The sequence below is a fragment of the Poecilia formosa genome, unplaced genomic scaffold, assembly GCF_000485575.1.
Source record: "Poecilia formosa unplaced genomic scaffold, Poecilia_formosa-5.1.2 Scaffold168, whole genome shotgun sequence".
Lineage (NCBI taxonomy): Eukaryota > Metazoa > Chordata > Actinopteri > Cyprinodontiformes > Poeciliidae > Poecilia > Poecilia formosa.
In genome coordinates, this window is record NW_006800107.1 from 1,310,852 (window position 1) to 1,330,341 (window position 19,490).

At 40.7% G+C, this 19,490-nt stretch overlaps 3 protein-coding genes and 1 long non-coding RNA gene across 7 annotated transcripts in view; 2 read left to right on the top strand and 2 right to left on the bottom strand.

Annotated features, from left to right (window-relative positions):
- The first annotated feature begins 244 nt into the window (after window positions 1–244).
- On the top strand, window positions 245–5,176 carry rrm2 (ribonucleotide reductase M2 polypeptide). Its single transcript, XM_007564841.2, has 11 exons — window positions 245–350; window positions 1,412–1,509; window positions 1,611–1,679; window positions 2,206–2,352; window positions 3,288–3,404; window positions 3,487–3,620; window positions 3,694–3,788; window positions 3,866–3,999; window positions 4,077–4,181; window positions 4,407–4,520; window positions 4,763–5,176. Exons 1-11 carry the CDS (start codon window positions 335–337, stop codon window positions 4,913–4,915), a joined length of 1,182 nt encoding a protein of 393 aa, XP_007564903.1. The 5' UTR covers window positions 245–334; the 3' UTR covers window positions 4,916–5,176.
- A 519-nt stretch (window positions 5,177–5,695) lies between these two features.
- Window positions 5,696–10,813, top strand: lgals8a (galectin 8a). Its single transcript, XM_007564842.2, has 9 exons — window positions 5,696–5,803; window positions 6,641–6,729; window positions 7,371–7,578; window positions 8,324–8,446; window positions 8,527–8,580; window positions 8,654–8,677; window positions 9,355–9,443; window positions 9,515–9,680; window positions 9,749–10,813. Exons 1-9 carry the CDS (start codon window positions 5,765–5,767, stop codon window positions 9,896–9,898), a joined length of 942 nt encoding a protein of 313 aa, XP_007564904.1. The 5' UTR covers window positions 5,696–5,764; the 3' UTR covers window positions 9,899–10,813.
- Window positions 10,763–16,555, bottom strand: LOC103146794 (uncharacterized). 4 transcript variants are annotated; one of them, XR_001663745.1, is made up of 4 exons: window positions 16,543–16,555; window positions 13,009–13,230; window positions 12,038–12,630; window positions 10,763–11,796 (listed from the first exon to the last, which is right to left on the bottom strand). It is a non-coding gene; the product is annotated as an uncharacterized LOC103146794 (long non-coding RNA). The 4 variants fall into 4 exon arrangements; XR_001663746.1 differs by lacking the exon at window positions 16,543–16,555 and having other exon boundaries at window positions 10,763–11,288; window positions 11,638–11,796; window positions 13,009–13,360; XR_001663747.1 differs by lacking the exon at window positions 16,543–16,555 and having other exon boundaries at window positions 12,038–12,131; window positions 12,516–12,630; window positions 13,009–13,350.
- A 175-nt stretch (window positions 16,556–16,730) lies between these two features.
- Window positions 16,731–19,490, bottom strand: part of klf11a (Kruppel like factor 11a) — a 7,650-nt gene continuing 4,890 nt past the window's right edge. The window contains exons 3-4 of the mRNA XM_007564843.2: window positions 18,521–19,271; window positions 16,731–17,899 (exon numbers count right to left, since the gene is read on the bottom strand). Of these exons, the coding sequence (XP_007564905.1) occupies window positions 17,601–17,899; window positions 18,521–19,271 (1,050 nt within the window). The 3' untranslated portion in view covers window positions 16,731–17,600. The remainder of the gene's footprint in view (window positions 17,900–18,520; window positions 19,272–19,490) is intronic.

Below are 19,490 nucleotides of genomic sequence, written 5' to 3' on the forward strand. Positions count from 1 at the left end.
AATGAAAATAAATAATAGTGTCTCAAAAATCAGGAGTAAGTTTGCATGAAATCAAATTTATAACCAACTGAATTTTAATTAAAATGGGAATATTTGTAAATGGAGTAAAACATGTCGGGCACCCAGGCCGCTAGGTGGCAGACGTAAACTTCCGTAGTACTCCTAAACATCCAATGAGCGGCCGCCGTGGGCGGTAACCCGGATACAGTTACTGGGCGGATTGCCCCGACAATCCTCAGCCCTCTTTCCTCAGCTGCGAGGAAAGAGGGTTTTAAAAGACATTTGGAAGTTTTAGAGGGAAAACCGAGGAGAATGGTTCAGTTTAAAACGGAATATGAGTTTTATAAAAGGTAAAACATCCGCAATCCAACAGAAATACAGAATATAAAGCTATTTATCAATAAAACAATACTTTATCAAACAGATTATTAAGCAAGAGACTAATTCCTGGAATGTATTCTTTCATTGTAAGCATGTTTGCTGGAATTTCAGAATAAATAAACCGATAACTGCACTAAAATGCATACAGTACCTGACTTTTTAAGAATTCTGCTGATTCTTCTGTATGAAACATTTTCGCGCTAACAGGTTTGTTGACAACGCCTTTTTATGACATAAACAAAGGAAAAAGCGCGGCAGCTGCACGCAGAAGCCAAAAAAACACAATAAAATCCATCCCATTTTATTTACTGTCTTTATATAGATTCACTTTTATATAAATTAATCTGTTGCATGTTAAGATGTTGAATTCATCGCAAGAAATCGGGTTTAATACGCAGTTACACTGATTACACACGTATCCTGTTGAAAATAAGTCATATGTGTTATTTTCGAAGTTACCACCAAATGGCATCATGATTAGTGTGTTTAAGCTACTGTTTATATTATTATTATTATTATTATTATTATTATTATTATTGTTATTAAATGAATAAAACAATAATTTAGCATTTAAGGATTCCCTTTTGCTGTTATCGACATTCGCGATTTAACGTTGTAGTTTAAATACACACCTACTTGTTTTTGATCTACGAGAGACATATTTTATTAACATTTTATGTTTCATAAACGGCGACTTTAATTGTTTTGTAACGTCAGTTATTCAGCAGTTTTGTAACTTTTGCCGGTTTGAATTTCCCGCAGTATTTGCACGTAGTACGTAATGACGTTACATCAGCTGATTGGCTGTGTTGTTAAAGGGGTGGCATGGCTGTGGTCCTATTGGCTGGGGGAGTTCTAGCGGGAAGATTCCAATAAAAGAACGAGCGGACAACAGAAGCCGCTTCATTCGCTGCTGTCTGTCTTTATGTTCGTTGCTTCTTAGTCCTAGCTTTCTGACCTTTCTTAGTCTCTTTAGACGTTAATTTTGTTACTTTTCCTTTTTATTCTTTATATTTGTGTGAAACCGAAGCATTAAAGATGCTGTCTGCGCGCTCCCCTCTCTCTGTGAAGAACCAACAGACTCTCGGCAGTCAGTTAGACAACATGACTTTGGACAAAGAGAACACGGTGAGAGCGGGAAAAAACATCATGTCCGCCCCGATTTATTAGAACATTTATCTTTTAAAATGTCTTTCTTGATCCTCTTTAACGTCTTTGTTCCTTTCCAGCCTCCCAGTCTGAACAGCACCCGCGTGCTGGCGTCCAAAACCGCCCGGAAGATCTTCAGTGAAGCCGCGGTGAGTGTGTGGAAATGTTCCGGAGAAAGATCCGAATATGAACCGAACTATAGTGCTGGTTGAACGGGCTGACAGCCGCTGGTCGTGGCGCCTAAACTGGAGGAAGTTTAGGCGCCACGACCTAAACTTCCTCCAGTTTAGAACCTTCCGATGCAATCAGATCCGATTTGATTGGATCTGATTGCATCAGAAGGCTCTAAACTGGAGAAAAAGGGTTATCGGATCCGATTTGATCAGAAGGCTCTAAACTCTAAGTTTAGAGCCTTCTGATGCAATCAGATCCGAATTGATTGGATCACATCAGATCCGATCAGCTCCTTTCTCATTTATTTACCTGCAAATTGATTTATATCTTACAAAATGTGGTATTTTTATTTATGTTGCACATTTTTGTTGTTTTAAAGTAGCTATATTTGGTCTTAACATAAGTTATAAAATTAAAGTAATGCATGTAAAGATTATAAAGAATAATAAAAAATGATTGTGTGTTGCATGAGACTGTAGCTGATATTTGCTTGTTTTCCAGCCTAATGCGGTGAAGAAGAGCAGCTCTGAGGAAGAGGAGCCTCTGCTGAAGGAAAACCCTCGCCGCTTCGTCATCTTCCCCATCCAGTATCACGACATCTGGCAGATGTACAAGAAGGCAGAGGCTTCCTTCTGGACAGCAGAGGAGGTAAAAACCCTAAGAAACGGGTAAACATCCTGACATAATTAATGCAATGCACCCAGAGCATGATGCTGCCACTTCTGTACATGGAAGTGAGCACAGTGTGTGGCTCCTTTCCTCCAAACATGAACTAACATCAGAACTTAAAGTTCAGATTATGCATATACGTATAGCCAGTTTTATCAGAACATCTTAATATTAACAAATAATTTTGGTGAGAGAAAAGCTTGAGATCTGATATCAGCTGCTCAGTCGATGGGATTCTTTCTTCTATAAACTCGTTGCTCAGTCATTTCAGTCCTGATGATGAAAATCATTTAATGAATGATTCCCTTATTTGTAAAATCAATACCAGAGCATGACCTCAACGTTTTTCTTTGTTTTTTGTGTCTGAGATATAAAGCTACTCCTTCAGTCTCCTAAGACCATGATTTCATTGTCCTAACTTTAAAACATAAAATCCCAGCCTGGTTCTTATTCCATTGTATTATTGACCTGAATTCAAAGTTGAAATAAATTGAAGTTGTGAAAACGCATTTGTCAAATAAGATGGCTGCCGTAGCTGCTCTGACATTACTCCAAAAGTTAAATCTTCAAAATGGAGTTGGATGATATTCTACATCACAGGCCTCAAACTCCAATCCTGGAGGGCCACTGCCCTGAACTGTGCCTCTGCTGCACCACACCTGAATAGAATAATTAGGTCATTAAGGCTCTGGAGAACTTGTCTACACAAGGAGGAGGTAATCAAGCCGTTTCATTTCAGTGTTTTGTACCTGTGGTGCATCTAAAAACTGCAGGACAGCAGAACTTAAGGACTAGAGTTTGACATCCCTGATCTACATCGACTGTTTGGATTTTGAACCTTTTTCTTGAACTATTGAACCTTTTAGCCTAACTCTTTCTGTCTAACCTGTGTTGCCATGGTGATGTGCGTGCAGGTGGACCTGTCCAAAGACCTGCAGCACTGGGAGTCCCTGAAGGACGACGAGCGCTACTTCATCTCCCACGTGTTGGCCTTCTTCGCCGCCAGCGACGGCATCGTCAACGAGAACCTGGTGAGGAACCTGCCGCTGGTTCAGGCCGCGCTCGTTGGGCCCGACCCGTCCCGCTAACACTGTTCCTCGTTTCGGCCACCAGGTGGAGCGCTTCACGCAGGAGGTGCAGGTGACAGAGGCCAGGTGTTTCTACGGCTTCCAGATCGCCATGGAGAACATCCACTCTGAGATGTACAGCCTGCTCATCGACACCTACATCAAGGATCCCAGCGAGAGGTGAGTGGCTCTAACTGGTGCTGCTGGGAGCTCTGGCCGGCCTCCCTCTGACGCTGCGTTCACTGACCCTCAGGGAATACCTGTTCAACGCCATCCAGACGCTGCCGTGCGTGAAGAAGAAGGCCGACTGGGCGATCAACTGGATCGGCAACCGGAACGCCTCCTACGGTAACACCGCCCTCTGTGACCTCACACCGCCGTTGCCGTGGTGCCGATATTGATCAGCTGTGTTTTTGATCGCCCAGGAGAGAGAGTGGTGGCCTTCGCTGCCGTGGAGGGAATCTTCTTCTCTGGTTCGTTCGCCGCCATCTTCTGGCTGAAGAAGAGAGGCCTGATGCCTGGCCTAACCTTCAGCAACGAGCTCATCAGTCGAGACGAGGTGATTTACAGCCCATCAATAACCGATAACTGATCGATAACGATGGCTCGGGGAGTAACGGACTCTGCTGCTTTCAGGGTCTGCACTGCGACTTCGCCTGCCTGATGTTCAAACATCTGGTGAACAAACCGCCGGCAGAAACGGTCACCAAGATCATCCGGAACGCCGTGGAGATCGAGCAGGTGGGGAGGACTGGGAGGACTGGGACTGTACTGGTTAACTGGGAGCTGCTGTTTTTGTTTTGTCCTTTTTCCCTACCCTTGTTTCCCACTTTAAGAATCTCATGAACTAATTCTCTAAAATAACGGTTGAGCTCTATGAATTGTGGGAAGTTGAGTATTAAGTGTTTTTATTAAAGCTGTTGCTGGCTCCTCTCTGGTTCTGATGTTGGTTCTGGTTCTGTCCAGGAGTTCCTGACTGACGCTCTGCCTGTGAAGCTGATCGGGATGAACTGCGACATGATGAAGCGCTACATCGAGTTCGTGGCGGATCGGCTGCTGCTGGAGCTCGGCTTCTCTAAGGTACGGACAGAACCGGGTCAGCTGAGGCCTGGTTCTGGTGTGTGGTGATGATCCGCGCAGGGGTACGGACCTCAGCCAGTGATGGGGGCTGAGCGCTGCTGCAGGAACCCATCAGAGCGTGTGGTTCTGATGGGGTCAGCAGCAGAGCGACACAGACGCCTGTCTGAACACGCCTGCAGTTTCCTCTGGGATCCTGGATTCTCAGCAGAGTGAGACCTCCTGTCCTGTTTCTGTCTCTGCAGGTGTACCGGTCGGAGAACCCGTTCGACTTCATGGAGAACATTTCTCTGGAGGGGAAGACCAACTTCTTTGAGAAGCGGGTCGGGGAGTACCAGAGGATGGGCGTCATGTCGGGTCCAACCGACAACACCTTCAGGCTGGACGCCGACTTCTGAACCGAGCCGGACCGCCTGACCGCTCCAACTGGACCTGCAGTGCCTGGCCTTGATGAACTGAAGGTATCAGCCAATCAGAGCCCTGCAGCTCACCTGGAGTCAACAATGAAACACATTTTCACCTTCAGTGACTCTTCCTGGACTCTTAACTTAATTCAGACGCTGGATTTCTGGGGTTTTATATTTAATTTGTATATAAAGTTACCTTGTTGTTTGTCTTTTTTGTTGTTTTTTAATAAATGTTGGGAATATAAACGTGTCAGTTCTTCATTAAATCTGTTTCATTTCAAGATTTTGAACAAATTTTGGTTTCTATTGGTTTTTCCTCCACATTGGGCTCAAAGTTAAACATGAAGGCTCTAATTTTAGGTTATTGGTAAAGAACATTTCAACCACTTCACCCAGATTTCAGGCCTGATCACTACTTTCTAGATGCAAAAACTAAAGCTTATTAATTCAAATAAAGGTATTATAATCTGAGCTAAAGGGAGCATGTAGATATTAAAAAGGATTGACTTTTTGGTTGACTTGGTAAAATTCTTTTTTTTTTTTTTTTTTCTACATTTGCATTGATCCTAGATGTCGTGTTGGTAGCTCCTGGGTTTAATACTAGAGAACAGTGATTTTAAAAAGAGTTCTTAAATCAATTTTAATAAAAATGTTTTTATTTAAGACATCAAGTTAAATTTATGCCTTTTACTTCTGTAAAAACGTTTAGTTCATATAGATAATGTAGTTTATGACTGACTCGAACGCACCGCCGCTCCTTTATCACGTGATCTGTTACGTCACACTAGGAAGTAAACAAAGAGCCGAACGTTTGTAATTAACCGCTTGACCTGCGTCAGAATGTCGATTTCTAACCCAAGACAAGTGTTTTCAAACCCGGTAAGATATTTTATTAACACATGTCTACCTTTTATATCAGATCTAAGCTTTACTTTTGAACTTTAATCCATTTTAATTTGTTTTATTTCTTAAACATGTGCTAGCATGTTAGCTTAGCTGCCCATCTGTCACATCGGAACCAGAACTTTTTAAGCACGTTTGAAATGTTTAGTTTAATTTTTAATGGTTCTGTTTTAATCTAAGTAGGCGGATAAAGTGAAATAAATTAGTTAGTTTTGGTACTGTAAGAGTTGAAGGATGATGACGTCAGTTAAAATAATAAACTTCTATAAAGGAGGAAAATATACAAATTACGAAAGGAAGTCTTGAAGTTTTCATAATTTCCAAAATCTTAAAGTGATACAGAACATCTCAAAACAAGAGTATGGAAATACCTAAGTATTTAAAATCTTCATTCCTCTTCTCATTGTCTAAATAACGTGACTTTCTTCGGTTTTGATGTAAAATTTTTTAAAATTCATCCATTTAAAGTTAAGTGTATGTTTAGAAGCTGAAAAATGTGGCAGAGCTTCCCTCATTCAGGAATGTTACTGCATGTTTGGTATTCTGAGCTGAAAGTCTTGTTTGTCCTGTGAGGTCATAAAACATAAAACAGCTTTCCCTTCCCAATATGGCCGACCTGCTGTCATGTGAATCTGGTGGCTGTGGCTTCCGGCTGTTGTCTGTGTGCAGCTCATTGTGTTTTCAGCTGAAAGCATTGAAAAAATAAGTCAAAACAAAACAACTTTTATATCTGGAAGTTGCTGATATTTAATCAGACAGCGGAAACTTTTTGCTGATTCTGACGTGTCCAGATATTTCTGTCTCTGTCCACAGTCGATCCCATTCGCTGGCACCATTCTTGGTGGTTTACTGCCCGAGGAGATGGTTCTGATCCAGGGTTCGGTACCATCTGGTGCTGACAGGTGACAAATACGTTTCTGTTTATTTAAATTTACTCTGATTCAGGTTGCTCTATAATCTAACATGGCATTTAACAGGAGCTAAAAAGCACTAACTTATATTATGTACAGATTTATGTTTGTATCTTCTCCTCTCATGTTTTATATTGTTCTTGTATGTCATTTGTTTTAAAGTTATGAGAAAAAGAACAGTCTTCAACCCCTTCAAAATAAGAGCATGAATATAAATGTCTTGGAAGAATTCTCAACAGTCTAACCAAAACCTCAACATAGATGTCAAAATTTATTCAACTGAAAGTTCACGAAACAGCTAAGTTAATTATTGGTTTAGGATTTATCTGTAATAATTAATTTAGGGGAAGCTAAGTGCGGTAAGCGTTTTCAAAGTTAGCAGAAATGCTAAATGCTATTAGCAGATTAGCGGACGTATAACCACCACAGCATCTGAACAATCAATTTCTGAAATACAAACGCCAACGAGGGAAATTTACATTGTTAATATCAACCCAGTCGTAGTTATTGGATCGATCCCGATATGTTAAAAATTACTGTCATCGTCCGATACTGAGATTAAAATTTAAATATTGTGCATTTCAGAATGAAAATGTTATTTTTTAGCTCGTTTTCTCTGCGGCTTCTCTCAGGTTCCAGGTGGATTTTACGTGCGGCAGCAGCGTAAAGCCGCGGGCTGACGTGGCATTTCACTTCAACCCCAGACTGAAGAAGAAGCGCATCGTCTGCAACACGCTGGAGAAGGAGCGCTGGGGCAGCGAGGAGATCCTGTATCAGATGCCTTTAAAAGTCGGAGGTGCATTTGAACTCATCATCCTGGTCCTGAAGGACAAGTACAAGGTGGGAGACACTGCTGTCCTCACAGCTGTTTTATTATCCAGAAGTTAGCTAATATGTCACATCAAGTAGAGTGGAAATGTCAAAATATAATAAAAAAATTAAAAAAAACTTTTTAATATTTTCTAACGCCTCATCTGGGTGTTAAATCCTGAGCAGTCGGGTTCAACCATGTTGGTGGAGCAGCTACCAGGTTAGCTCTGCTGGATGAAGCCACAGCAGTTTTTGGGGTTGTTGTTTTTGCTTTTTAGAAAAAAGTTGGTATATTTGCTGCTAGTTTTTATACAAAACATTTCTAGATTTGTCTGAAGTGAACTTTAGAAATATAAAAACTTGCTAAATTTGTTGCTAGTTGCTTTTTTTCATTAAAAACTTGCTACAGTTGTCGCTAGTGGCTATTTAAGAGTCACCAGATTTATCACTAATCGATTTTTTTTTTTTTGATAAGTCCATTGATTTGTCGCTAATGGCTTTTTTGATTAATAAGTCGCTAGATGAGTTTGAAAAGTCGCTAAGTTAGCATCAGTGTTGTCTCCCTTTTTTTCTGCTAAATAAAACTTCAGACTGAATTAATTCTATGTTTTTATCAACACTGGACATTCAAGCATTGCCGTTAGTTCTGGGGTACCACAAGGCTTGTTGCTCGGTCCAGTTCTCTTTGTCCAGAAATAAAGTTATTAAAATAAATGGGATAAGTTTGTTTTAATCAGAAGATAAAAACCAGAAGTGATGGTTGTTTGTCATTAAGGTTGCGGTAAACGGAGCACACGTGTTGGAGTACAAGCACCGCGTGGACCTGAACCGGGTCGACACCATCCTCATCTCAGGGACAGTCGAGGTTCAGGCTGTTGCTGTTCTTCCTCCTGCTTCTGTAAGTTGATTTGAACGACAGGACGTCCAACCAGCCATCCAACAAACCAACCAGCCATCCAACATGTCTGTCTGTTTCAGAGTCCCGCCTCTCCTGCTTCCAGTCTGACCAGCCAGAGTAGCTCAGACTCTGAGGTAAACAGCTTGGAAACGTTTTTCCACTTCCTGTTGTTTCAGATTTTAAGTTTTTCATTTCTCCCTTTTCCAGGCGATTCTCTCGTTCAGAGATCTGGTGAGTTTTTCTGCTTCACTTCCAGTTTAAAAAACAGGAAATTTAAACGTGTGTGAATTCCTGTTCCTAAATCTGTATCTGGTTTCTACCTGGACCTTCTCCGTCCCTTTAGTCGTCTTCGACCTGCCTGAATGAAAATCAAACCTGGATCTGAATAAATTAGAAAATTAGAAAAAGTAAATTTATTTCACAAAGTAATATGCTCCCATTTAGTTCTCATTAGCTTACAAATAAAACATGCAAACCCAAAATTCAGCTTTCAGGTTTCATCAGAGGTGTGACTTGTTGAAAACTTTATTTTTCATAAAAGGTCATGAGAACAATTTGAAAAGTTACTAAATATAGTGAAAGGTTTTTTTTTTAAGTTTCCATCAATGCTTCCCCATTTAACTTAAAATCCATTTGGGATAAATAAAGTATTTTTGAATTTGTTGTTGTTCAGCAGGTAAATGAAACATTTCAGTCTATAAATTTCTCCTGCAAAAAATTTTCATACTTTTAAATTGTTAATTGTTAAACTTAATCATTTTAATAAAAAAGATAATTTATAGATTTTATTAAATAATTTAAATAACCTGAGATGATTAAGTTCTTAATTGTATAATTTAATGGTTTTAATTAAATTATAATTGAAACTAATTTAGTCATATTAAGGAGATTATTTTTGTTGATCTCAGAAAGTTCCCTTCAGAGGACGGCTGGAGAAGGGGTTAAAGGTCGGACGCAGCATCATCATCAAAGGACAGACGAGTCCGAATGCAAACAGGTAAAACACACCTGATGGTGTCACTGACTCCGCCCCCCCCGCTGTAGTTTGATCCATGTGTGATGTTCCAGTTTCGGCGTTAACCTGCGCGACGCCAGCGGCCGTGACGTCGTCCTCCACCTGAACCCCCGCCTGGCCAAACGAGTCTTCGTCAGGAACTCGTTCCTGTCCGAGTGTTGGGGCGCCGAGGAGTTGGACCTGGAGGCCTTCCCCTTCGCGGCGGGGGAGTACTTCGAGGTGAGCGTCCCTGTTGACCGTCTGGGTCCGATCCGGTCCGGTTCTGAGCGCCTCTGTTCGCCCTGCAGATGATCGTCCGGTGCGACGCGCGGCACTTCAGGGTCGCCGTCAACGGATGCCATCAGTTCGACTACAAGCACCGAGTCCAGGACCTGAGCGCCGTCGGCCAGCTGGAGGTGGTGGGCGACGTGACGCTCATGGACGTCCGGATGACCTGAGAAACACTAAACACTCACCGTACAGCTGGGGTGTCCAAACTGGCTCAGGTGTTTACCACGGCACAGACAGAAGAAAAGGAGCAAAAAACTCAGAAACATTCTGGAAACAAAACTGGGAAATTTCTAGAAAGCCATGGAAATTTCCAGAGTTTCAAAAGTTGAAGAATTTATCAGTAAAAAACTAAAAAAATTCAGCATTTAACTTCAAAAGTTTTCTAGAAAAAACATGGAAATTTGAGTTTTCAAAGTAAAAAAATGTGACTTTTTAAACAGAAATTTCCACGTTTTTCTTTCAGACTCAAAATTCAAACTTAGTTTTTTAGTGGAAATTCATTACTCCTTTTATTTTATTTTCAATGGCCAGGTTCATAGGCGTTTCTATTTTTAATTAGGATAAAATTATCACAGTATTCTGTAGCCAATATTTTATTTCTTAAAATAAAAATATTGGCTGCAAAAAACCTGTTTGGATACATAATAATCCCTTTCCAGCATCAAATCTGGCTGTTTCTGTGTAAGTCAAGTATTACATGCTTAGTTTATTGAGGAGGTGAAATAAGTTATTTTTGGCTTCCAGGTATTCTTGTTTCGATGAGACGTTTGGACACCCCGGCCGTGAAGCATGTCTGACGCCTCTGATATTCTATCATTAACATTAATTAATTACTGCAGTGATTTCTGGATCAATGTGACGGATTCAAGGCTAAGAGTGAAATAATCCTAATGCTTGATTATAACATTGAATGTTTTATTATTACTGGCCTCTTAAAGAGGAAGATGACCGTTTTTTGCACTCAAGGATGTAAAGATGTAAAGAGAAGAAAAGATGGCTGATTCATGTAGATTGATTTTGTTTTTAATGTTATGACTGATGGAAAAATAATCTGATAAAATTAATCCAACATGCTGTGCTAAGAATGTACTTTAACCTTAATGACTTTTTTTGCACCATAACACTTTGGCTCCCTTGCAGTGTGACGTCACGCCCCCATCGTCCTGCTGGAGGGCAAAAACATCCGCTAGCCGACGATGACTAGCATTGGTTTTAGCTGTTAAGTTGTAAATATCACACGCAAAATGTTAAATGTGCGCCTGATATCTAAAAGATAAAGTGTGCTTTGCTACTAATTCACACTAAAGCTACTGTTAACATTTAGCTTTAATGTTAAGGTAGAGAAAAGTTATGCTAGTTTGACAACAACAGCATGTAGACGTGATTGAGTTCGGTGTTTCGGTTGAGTTGAAACACCGGATCAGTAGAACATTAAATTAGCTAATCTGCCACAGCGATCAATAGCAAAATAAACATCAAACCTGAAGACATAAAACATGTTCCGTTTATGTAGAAAATGTTTTTCTGATCCTGATACATTGGTGACATTGCCAGTTGCTATGGCAACGAGACTGCTTGTAAAAGGTTGATTAAAAAGGTTTAAATATTTCATTGTTCTTCCCTTTGCTGCGGTGCACAGCACTAAACACCTACATCTCATCTAATGGTTAACGGAAATGTTCTAGCGGCCATGGCAGCAGCGTTGTGCGCATGCGTGACATTTCCTCATGTAAACAAGGTGTAAAGGGTAACGTGACATGGATATTTGAGACCATTTAAAATTAAGGTCTTAGCTAGGCTATAAATACAAAACCTTAACTCAGCAGTCCAAACTGCCAACACTTATGAGAACTAAATGTAAAAAAAAAATGAAAGTTAGGCTGGGCCTCTTAAAGAGGAAGATGACAGGTTTTTTGCACTCAAGGTTGTAAAGATCCTTGAGCAGGTGGGGAGGACAGTCCAGTCCTCCACTGCTTCATCTTTGAACTGTCCAATCTGAGGATGTCATCTGAGTAGCTTTATGGCACCATCCAACCAGCCAGCCTCATAGCAAAGACTTCTCAACCTGCAGAGACAGAAACAGGACAGGAGGTCTCACTCTGCTGAGAATCCAGGATCCCAGAGGAAACTGCAGGCGTGTTCAGACAGGCGTCTGTGTCGCTCTGCTGCCGGTCCATCAGAACCACACGCTCTGATGGGTTCCTGCAGCAGCGCTCAGCCCCCATCACTGGCTGAGGTCCGTACCCCTGCGCGGATCATCACCACACACCGGAACCGGGCCAGAACCAACCTGGTCCTGTCCGTACCTTAGAGAAGCTCCAGCAGCAGCCGATCCACCACGAACTCGGTGTAGCGCTTCATCCCTGTCAGCTTCACTGGCAGAGCGTCAGTCAGGAACTCCTGGACAGAACCAGAACCACCAGCAGAACCAGAGAGGAACCAGCAACAGCTCTACTAAACATTTTAAACAGTCCTCAACTCTAATTTTGGAAATTAAAAGTTCACTGAATTTATGACAGAAACTTCTAAATTGGGAAGCAAGGTCACAAGAAAAAAAGCGAAGGAAAGATTCAAAAAAGGAATAAAAGATTCATAGAATGAGGGATGCAGAAAGAACAAGAGAAGAAGGAATAAAGGACAGAATGAAAGAAGAACATAAGGAAAGGAGAGAAGACGAGGACAGAACACAATACAGGATAGGAAAGATTTAAGGAAGAAAAGATGGAAGTAGGAAAGAACAGGGACAGAAATAAAAGGAAGGAAGGACATAAGGAAGACTGTTACCTTCCAATAAGTCCCTTTTTTCAGATCTTTGGACAGATTCATCTGGACACGTGATGTAAACAGGTCAGAGGTCAGGTGATGACGTATACAGGAGTTTCCTTCAACAAAGGTTCCTCTGTTAGAAACAATAATTTTAAAATTACATTTTACACAATGACCTCAGTACTCCAGAAAAAAATCCATTTTAATGTGAAAATTTGTCTTATGAATAAAATATTATCAATGTTTGTCTCTTTTAAACATTCAGTCCCAAAATCATTTTTCCACTTTAGTGGCCAGAAAAAGATTTCAAGCGAGTAAAGCTGTTAAAGATCTAAACTCATCTTCAATGGCTTTGGTGTTTACAGCATAAACACCAAATTTCAGAGTCACGGTCAGAAATTAGCCGTTTTTTTATTACTAAATACCAAGTTAGCCCCGATCAGCTTGTTGGAGGTGATTAAACAAATATTTCTTTTGAATATCCCCCTAAAAGGCTGGTTTTAACTCTTACCCTGGTCTTCTTGTACATCATTGCGTCGATTTCAATCTTACGAGTCTGTTGTTTCTGAACGAAGAGAAACAAAAACTGCATCGTCAATGCTTCGGTTTCACATAAACATAATAAAATAAAAATATTTAAAAAGTTTAAACTGGAGAAGACTAAAGTTAAAAGGTCCAGAGAGCTAAGCTAAGCGCTGCGGTCCCATCACGGCTGTTTCTTTCCTTGTTTTAACTGACGTTCCTTTTCCTCCAATCGAAATCTTTGAGCTACAACTAGCCAATAGGAGCTCGGCGCTGGCTGTCGCTTTGAGAGAGCAAAGCCAATGAGAAACGAGAACACGTCCAACCGGATGTCACCGTTACAAGGTTTTAAACTGTAAGAGTTAAAATAAATAAAAGTTGTATTGGTAGAAATACAAACTATGCTTGAAATATTATAAATAAAATTGTTTTAAAACTTATTTCTTTTATATTTAGGAGGTTGAGGTGATAGATTTGAGATATTTCATTCTTAAAACAGATCTGTTAATTAGGATATAGAATATTTTATGCCCCCTTTTTTAAAAAAAAAAACTGTTAATTTATCTTTTCATACATTCGCCCCATCAATAATAATATTGTTCATCTTAGGAAATGGGATTTTATCTAGTTTCTGTAAATTTCTAACATAAATTAATACTCTTAGCATATTTTCTTAGGTTGAGAAATTATTAAATAAATGTCCAATGGACTAAATGCCGTTATCCATACCGTTCACATGAATACAGATGCCCTTTTATGTAAAATATTATTCAATATAGGAACTGTTAAAACTTTATTTCAAAACTTTAACTATTTGTCACAGCAATATGTAAAAGAAATTATGCATATTTTTTAAGAACAGTGGAAGCCAGAATAAATGTCTCTTATTTTGTCTCGTCTTTAAGGAATCTTCATGTTGAATCTCCTAATTCAGAGATAAACTTCTAGGATTTTCCCGTTTTATTGAGAACATAGAAATCAAAATAGTCACACAACTCTCAGGAGATGAAGGGAACCAGGACGGAGGGAACCAGGACGGAGGCAACCAGGACACAGGAAACCAGGATGGAGGGAACCAGGATGGAGGGAACCAGGATAGAGGGAACCAGGATGGAGGGAACCAGGATGGAGGGAACCAGGATGGAGGGAACCAGGACGGAGGGAACCAGGATGGAGGGAACCAGGATGGAGGGAACCAGGATGGAGGGAACCAGGATGGAGGGAACAGGATGGAGAGAACCAGAATGGACTCGGATGTAGTTTTGAAGTTCATCTTGGTCTGAAAGCAGCTGTTCATCAGGTCAGCAGGGTTAATACCGTTTTCTTCCTTCTGATCTTAATCTCACTGCATCTCCTCCCTTCCAGCCTCCATCGGCTCAAACTCAACAGGTGAGGCCGTTTTTAGGCCATTTGGTCTCAAATCTTCCCCAGCAGCGGCGCGCCGGCAACACATCCGGCTCGTTACTAACAGAACCGGAGTCTGATTGCATCAAGCTGCTGCGGGAAACGGTGGAACTCTCCCACTGCTCACAGAACAAAATTTAAAAGGAGAAACAGAAACTCAGGTGAATCATTTTCAGCAGACTCTGTTGGAAAATAAAAACCCAGCCAGAGGTTAGAAATCCTCCTTCTCCTTCTGGTCCCAACAGGAAGTAAAACACTGAGCCTGTTACAATAAGCAATAAATCAGTTTATCACATGATAAATTAAAACAATGATTTCAATTGCATGATTTCTCTTTTACTAAAACTGGATGAATAAAGTATTCATTTTGGAGTTTTGTTCTCAACTAGCCATTTCCTAGAAGGACATTTTTTTTAGAGACTTCATAAATCATTTTATTTTTATATCATTTATTTTGGATATTTTGGATATTTAAAAAGTCCTGCAGTTTCAGTGTTAAATGTTAATTAGAATTGAAAGTTTATTGATCTTTGAGAATGAGCTGTTTTAATACCATTTTCAACCAATATCATGGCAATAGCAAAATAATGCAAGCACAAATTCTCAACATTTCACACTGGAAGTGGACGACATTTTAAATATCCAAATAAACAGAAACTACAAATAAAATAAAAAATTATCCTTAAAAAAAAGGTTTGAGACCAAAACACGAAAAACAATAAATCATGCAAACGAAATTGAGAATTCTGATGTTTCTGAGGAGAAGATGGGATGTTAGTCGACATTTCAGGAACAGAAACCATGAAATGTTTGGAGAAAACAAGAATAAAATGAGCCAGTAGGGATTAAGATGAGAGAAAGATCAAAGCCTCAGAGGAGTAATTCAAAAATGCAGCCGTTTTATGTTTTCCACAGAAGATAAACAGTAGGTTCTGGACCTTCAGAACCAGACTGGTCTGCAGATGGACTCCAGGTCAGCTTTATATGAACGACCAGCTGGCTCTATCAACAGAAACCTGTTGTCAGGAACAATGTCCTGGACAGACCCCTCCTTTAAAGCTGTCTGACAACATGAAGTCTGCTAAAAATCCAGAGAAATTCAAGAATAGATGAGAAACAAAGTAGTTTTACTAGACCTGCAGTTTTGCCTCCCGGCCACAGGGCGTCACTGTTCTCCGTAAAACGCAACCCTGGCCAGACTTCGCGGCCTTTTTGTTTATTTTCCCTCGCTTCTTTTGGCTGCAGCTGAATGTCGGTCAGTAAGGCAAAAGGGCGGAGACACGAAGTTTAAGTTACACGCCTCCGTGCTCTCCCATTGGTCACGCCCCCTCAATGCTGGCCCCTGATTGGTCGGTGGTTGTTACCGGGTGGGGTGGGGAGAGAGCAGCGGAGGTTCGGTTGTGTAACTTCGTACGTCAGAGTCCTGCGGTCATAAACGGGACGCTGTTTATATAACGCAGCTCAGAAAGGTGAATTAACTTCATATGTTTCAGTTGAACTCTTTGTGTTTTTTATACTTGTTAATCTACTAGAAGACAAAATAAATAACCTAAAAACACAAAACAAGCTACAGAAATCCAAATATAAGTCAAACAGACAAGAAAAAACAAAAAAGAAAATCTTATTTCAACATATAAAGTTAGAATTTTGCCTTTTATTTATATGTGTTCTTGTGTGTTAGTAATTAAAATATATTTGCTGTTTGGACAAGTAAAATAGGTGATAAGTGAGTTCTCAGGGGTTGTTGAGTATTTGTGGATTTTAATCATTTATGGTCCAAAACAACCTCCATTACTTTATTTTTTCCTATTAGAAATGCTGGAAAAATCATTACAAATTGCCCATATCATCCTCAAAAGGACGGTAGTTACTTAAATGTATTTGAAAATATTCCTTTAAGAGCTTAATTGCACCATACTTTTACTTGATTAGTATTTTAAAGTAATTTCTACCTGTGAGTATGTACTGGTTTAATGAGCTTTATGTTGGAAATTTTTGATTTCAAAGTGTTTCTTCTGCTTGAATTTTTAAATATATTAATTATTTGTATTAATCTTTTCATTCCAGTCTTTAAAATACTAGAATTTGTATATAACTATATTTCTATTGGTCTAATGACATTTTTAAATATTAAATCATGTTATCAGTACTTTAGTCACATTTTTATCAGCAATTTCTTGAATGGTTGTTTTTTTACTTTTATTTTTAATTTTTTATTATTATGACAACATAACTATGTCGGCATAGTTATGTTCTTAATCTTCCCAACTTATAGAAAAGCAACACAAATACAAAAAAATGAAGAAGTTCATTGTAAAGTTTTATTATAAAAGCTATATTGTTCACTGTTGTCAACAAACAAATGTATGGAAATGGGATTACTCTGATATAAACTGTTATTATTAAGAATAACATTTAATAACATGAGGTATTCTTACTGGCTACACTATTGGCCAAATCAAGATATTAAAAACAGCACTTTTTCCTCAACAAAGAATGTTAAATAATAATAATAATAATAATAATGAATAAAGCAAATATAGGTAGTATCACAGTGATGAATACTGTCCACTGACATTTTTTAAAAAATATCAATAAATGGAGATTGGAATACATGTAACATTCATATAGATATCAGTATATTTACAATATTTACAATCAAACAAACAGAAGTCGGCTAGTAACAGAAGCACAATACAGAAGCTTTGGCAAACAATAAACCTTGTGCATACGTTCTGCTAAATGTGACATGTACACATGAAGTAAACATCATACATGGAGAGAGTATAAAAACAAGTAAGATTTTTATTTTTAAAAATCCAGTGCAAAGTCAGGTTTTTGTTGGTTCTGTTTGTGGATGAGTAGCAGCCTTCATGTCCTCCTCCTCCCTTTTTGCAGTGAGTTTTGTGGTTGTGGTTGTAAAATGTCCTGAGTAAAGCGGAAAAGCTGTGAGTCCGGGTTTATGGCAGCACGGATATTTTAAAACGTGGTGCGTTTGTGAAGCGGTTCCTCCTGTCTGATTGTAGCGCTTCTTCCATCGCGACGAGGACGGACATGTTTACAGGAAGTTCTTGATCTGAGTTCACCAGGATTTGCGGACCCTGTTCTGATGTCTTGTAAACGTAGCCGGGGACTGAATCCTAAGCCTTGGAGTCCTGAGTTGCCCCCGCCAGTCTTTCAGTTGGCGGTGGAGACGAGCACGCCGAGGGGAAGTGTGGGGCCCTTGTTTTGGCCCTTGGGCGCGGCGGCTCCTTTCGCCAGGTCCCTGGTTTCCGGGGGCCACGAAGACGCCCTTTTGGTGGTCATGTGCCGCCGGGCATGTTTGGTCAAATGGTCGCTGCGCATGAAGCGCCGGTCGCACACGGTGCAGACGAACTTCTTCTCGCCCGTGTGCGTCCGGCGGTGGCGGGAAAGCTCGTCGGAGCGGGCGAACCGCTTGTCGCAGCCTTCCCAGTGACAGCTGAACGGCTTCTCGCCTGCAGAGAGCAAGAACGGGTCGGTTAGAGAAACAGAAACACAGAACGCTTTCCGACTCAACGCCGGACTCACACTTAGGGCTGCACAGATTACAATTTTTTTCTGTGTCTAACGATTATTACAGTAAAAGATTATTCTATCAATTTATTTTGACAATAAATTAATTACTCTAATGATTAATCTGATGATTAATTGATAATTCTTATTGATATTTATGCTTTTCTAATATTGTATAAAATATTAAACGACCAACTACTAAATTAGTTGACAATTATTTCAACCATCGATTAATCATGATTGACTGTTTCTGCACTAGCTGTTATTGGATTTTCAATAAAATAGGTATATCCTTATTTTTAATGAATTAAGTTGTTTATTTACATTTTAAACATATTTCTAATGTTGTATAAAACAAGTGATTAAATGATTAACCGATTACTTTTTGATGAATTTTTATTCTTGTATTTTTATGATGTACAGCCTATTGAATTGCCTTGTTGTTGAAATGTACTATACAAATAAACTTGTTTCATTGATTACTAAATTAATTAATGACTATTTCAAGAAGTGATTAATTATGATTATTTGTTTCAGCATGCATCGGCTCCACTAACTCGTACCTGTGTGTGTGCGCAGGTGAGCCTTGAGGTGTGAACTCTTGAAGTAGGTCTTCTTGCAGCCGGGGAAGGTGCAGACGTAGTTCCGTCTGCGGGAGAAGTCGGCCTGCGAGGCGCCGCTGCTCGTTCCTGACGGCATGTAAACGGGGGCGGGGGCCAGGGGGAGGAGCTTGGTGTTGCCCAGGGTCATTACAGTCTGGGGACCCTGCGTTGTCTGTGACATCGGCCCCTGCGGCACCACGAACATGACTGCCCCCTGCGGCACGGTGGAGCCCACCAGCAGGGGCTGGGTGAAGGTAGGCGGAGGGGACTGGGGTCCGGCTTGGGTCTGGACCTGGACCGGAGCCTGGACAAACGCCGAAATCATTCCTGTCTGGCCTCCGACCGGAAAAACCTGGCAGAGAACCGGAGAGGGAGAGGAGGGAACCGCAGAGGAAGACGGAGGGGGCGTGGCGTTCTTCTCCACGGGAGGCAGCTCCGGCGGTGTGGGTGTGTCCGTCTGCGGGGAGGAGGGCGACGGCACGGGGAGGCTGTCGGCGGTGTGGCGGATGACGCTGGTGGCCATCGCCTTGCCTGGCAGAACCATGCAGGGTGGCTCGATGTGAGGGGGCGGCGTGGGGATCTCAGGGGAGGCGCAGGGCTGCAGGGGGCGGAGCATTAGCTGTCTGGAGGCGGGGCTTGGGGCGGAGCTTGTGGTGAGGACAGTCGTAGTCGATGCCTCGGCAAAGCTCGGACTGTGAGGCGGAGTCATACACTGAAAAACAAGAAAAGCTTTTCAGTCCTCCATTTCTGCTTTCTGATTGGTTGCTTTCCTAGTTTTGCTGGAAACTGATCAATGATCATGATTTAAGTGTTTCACATCAGTCAATAGACCCTTTTCACATGACGTCACACAACCTCCGTTTTGGCTCGAAGCTGTGTATCCTTAGTTCCAGTGTACATAGTAATGATAAAGTTGTCTATTTCATATATA

Coding starts and splice junctions, on each gene's coding strand:
- lgals8a (XM_007564842.2), top strand. CDS start 5,765: ATGTCGATTTCTAACCCAAGACAAGTGTTTTCAAACCCG. Junction 8,447..8,526: donor CTGTTCTTCCTCCTGCTTCT/GTAAGTTGATTT, acceptor TGTCTGTTTCAG/AGTCCCGCCTCTCCTGCTTC. Junction 9,444..9,514: donor ACGAGTCCGAATGCAAACAG/GTAAAACACACC, acceptor GTGATGTTCCAG/TTTCGGCGTTAACCTGCGCG.
- rrm2 (XM_007564841.2), top strand. Junction 1,680..2,205: donor AGATCTTCAGTGAAGCCGCG/GTGAGTGTGTGG, acceptor CTTGTTTTCCAG/CCTAATGCGGTGAAGAAGAG. Junction 3,621..3,693: donor ATCAAGGATCCCAGCGAGAG/GTGAGTGGCTCT, acceptor ACTGACCCTCAG/GGAATACCTGTTCAACGCCA.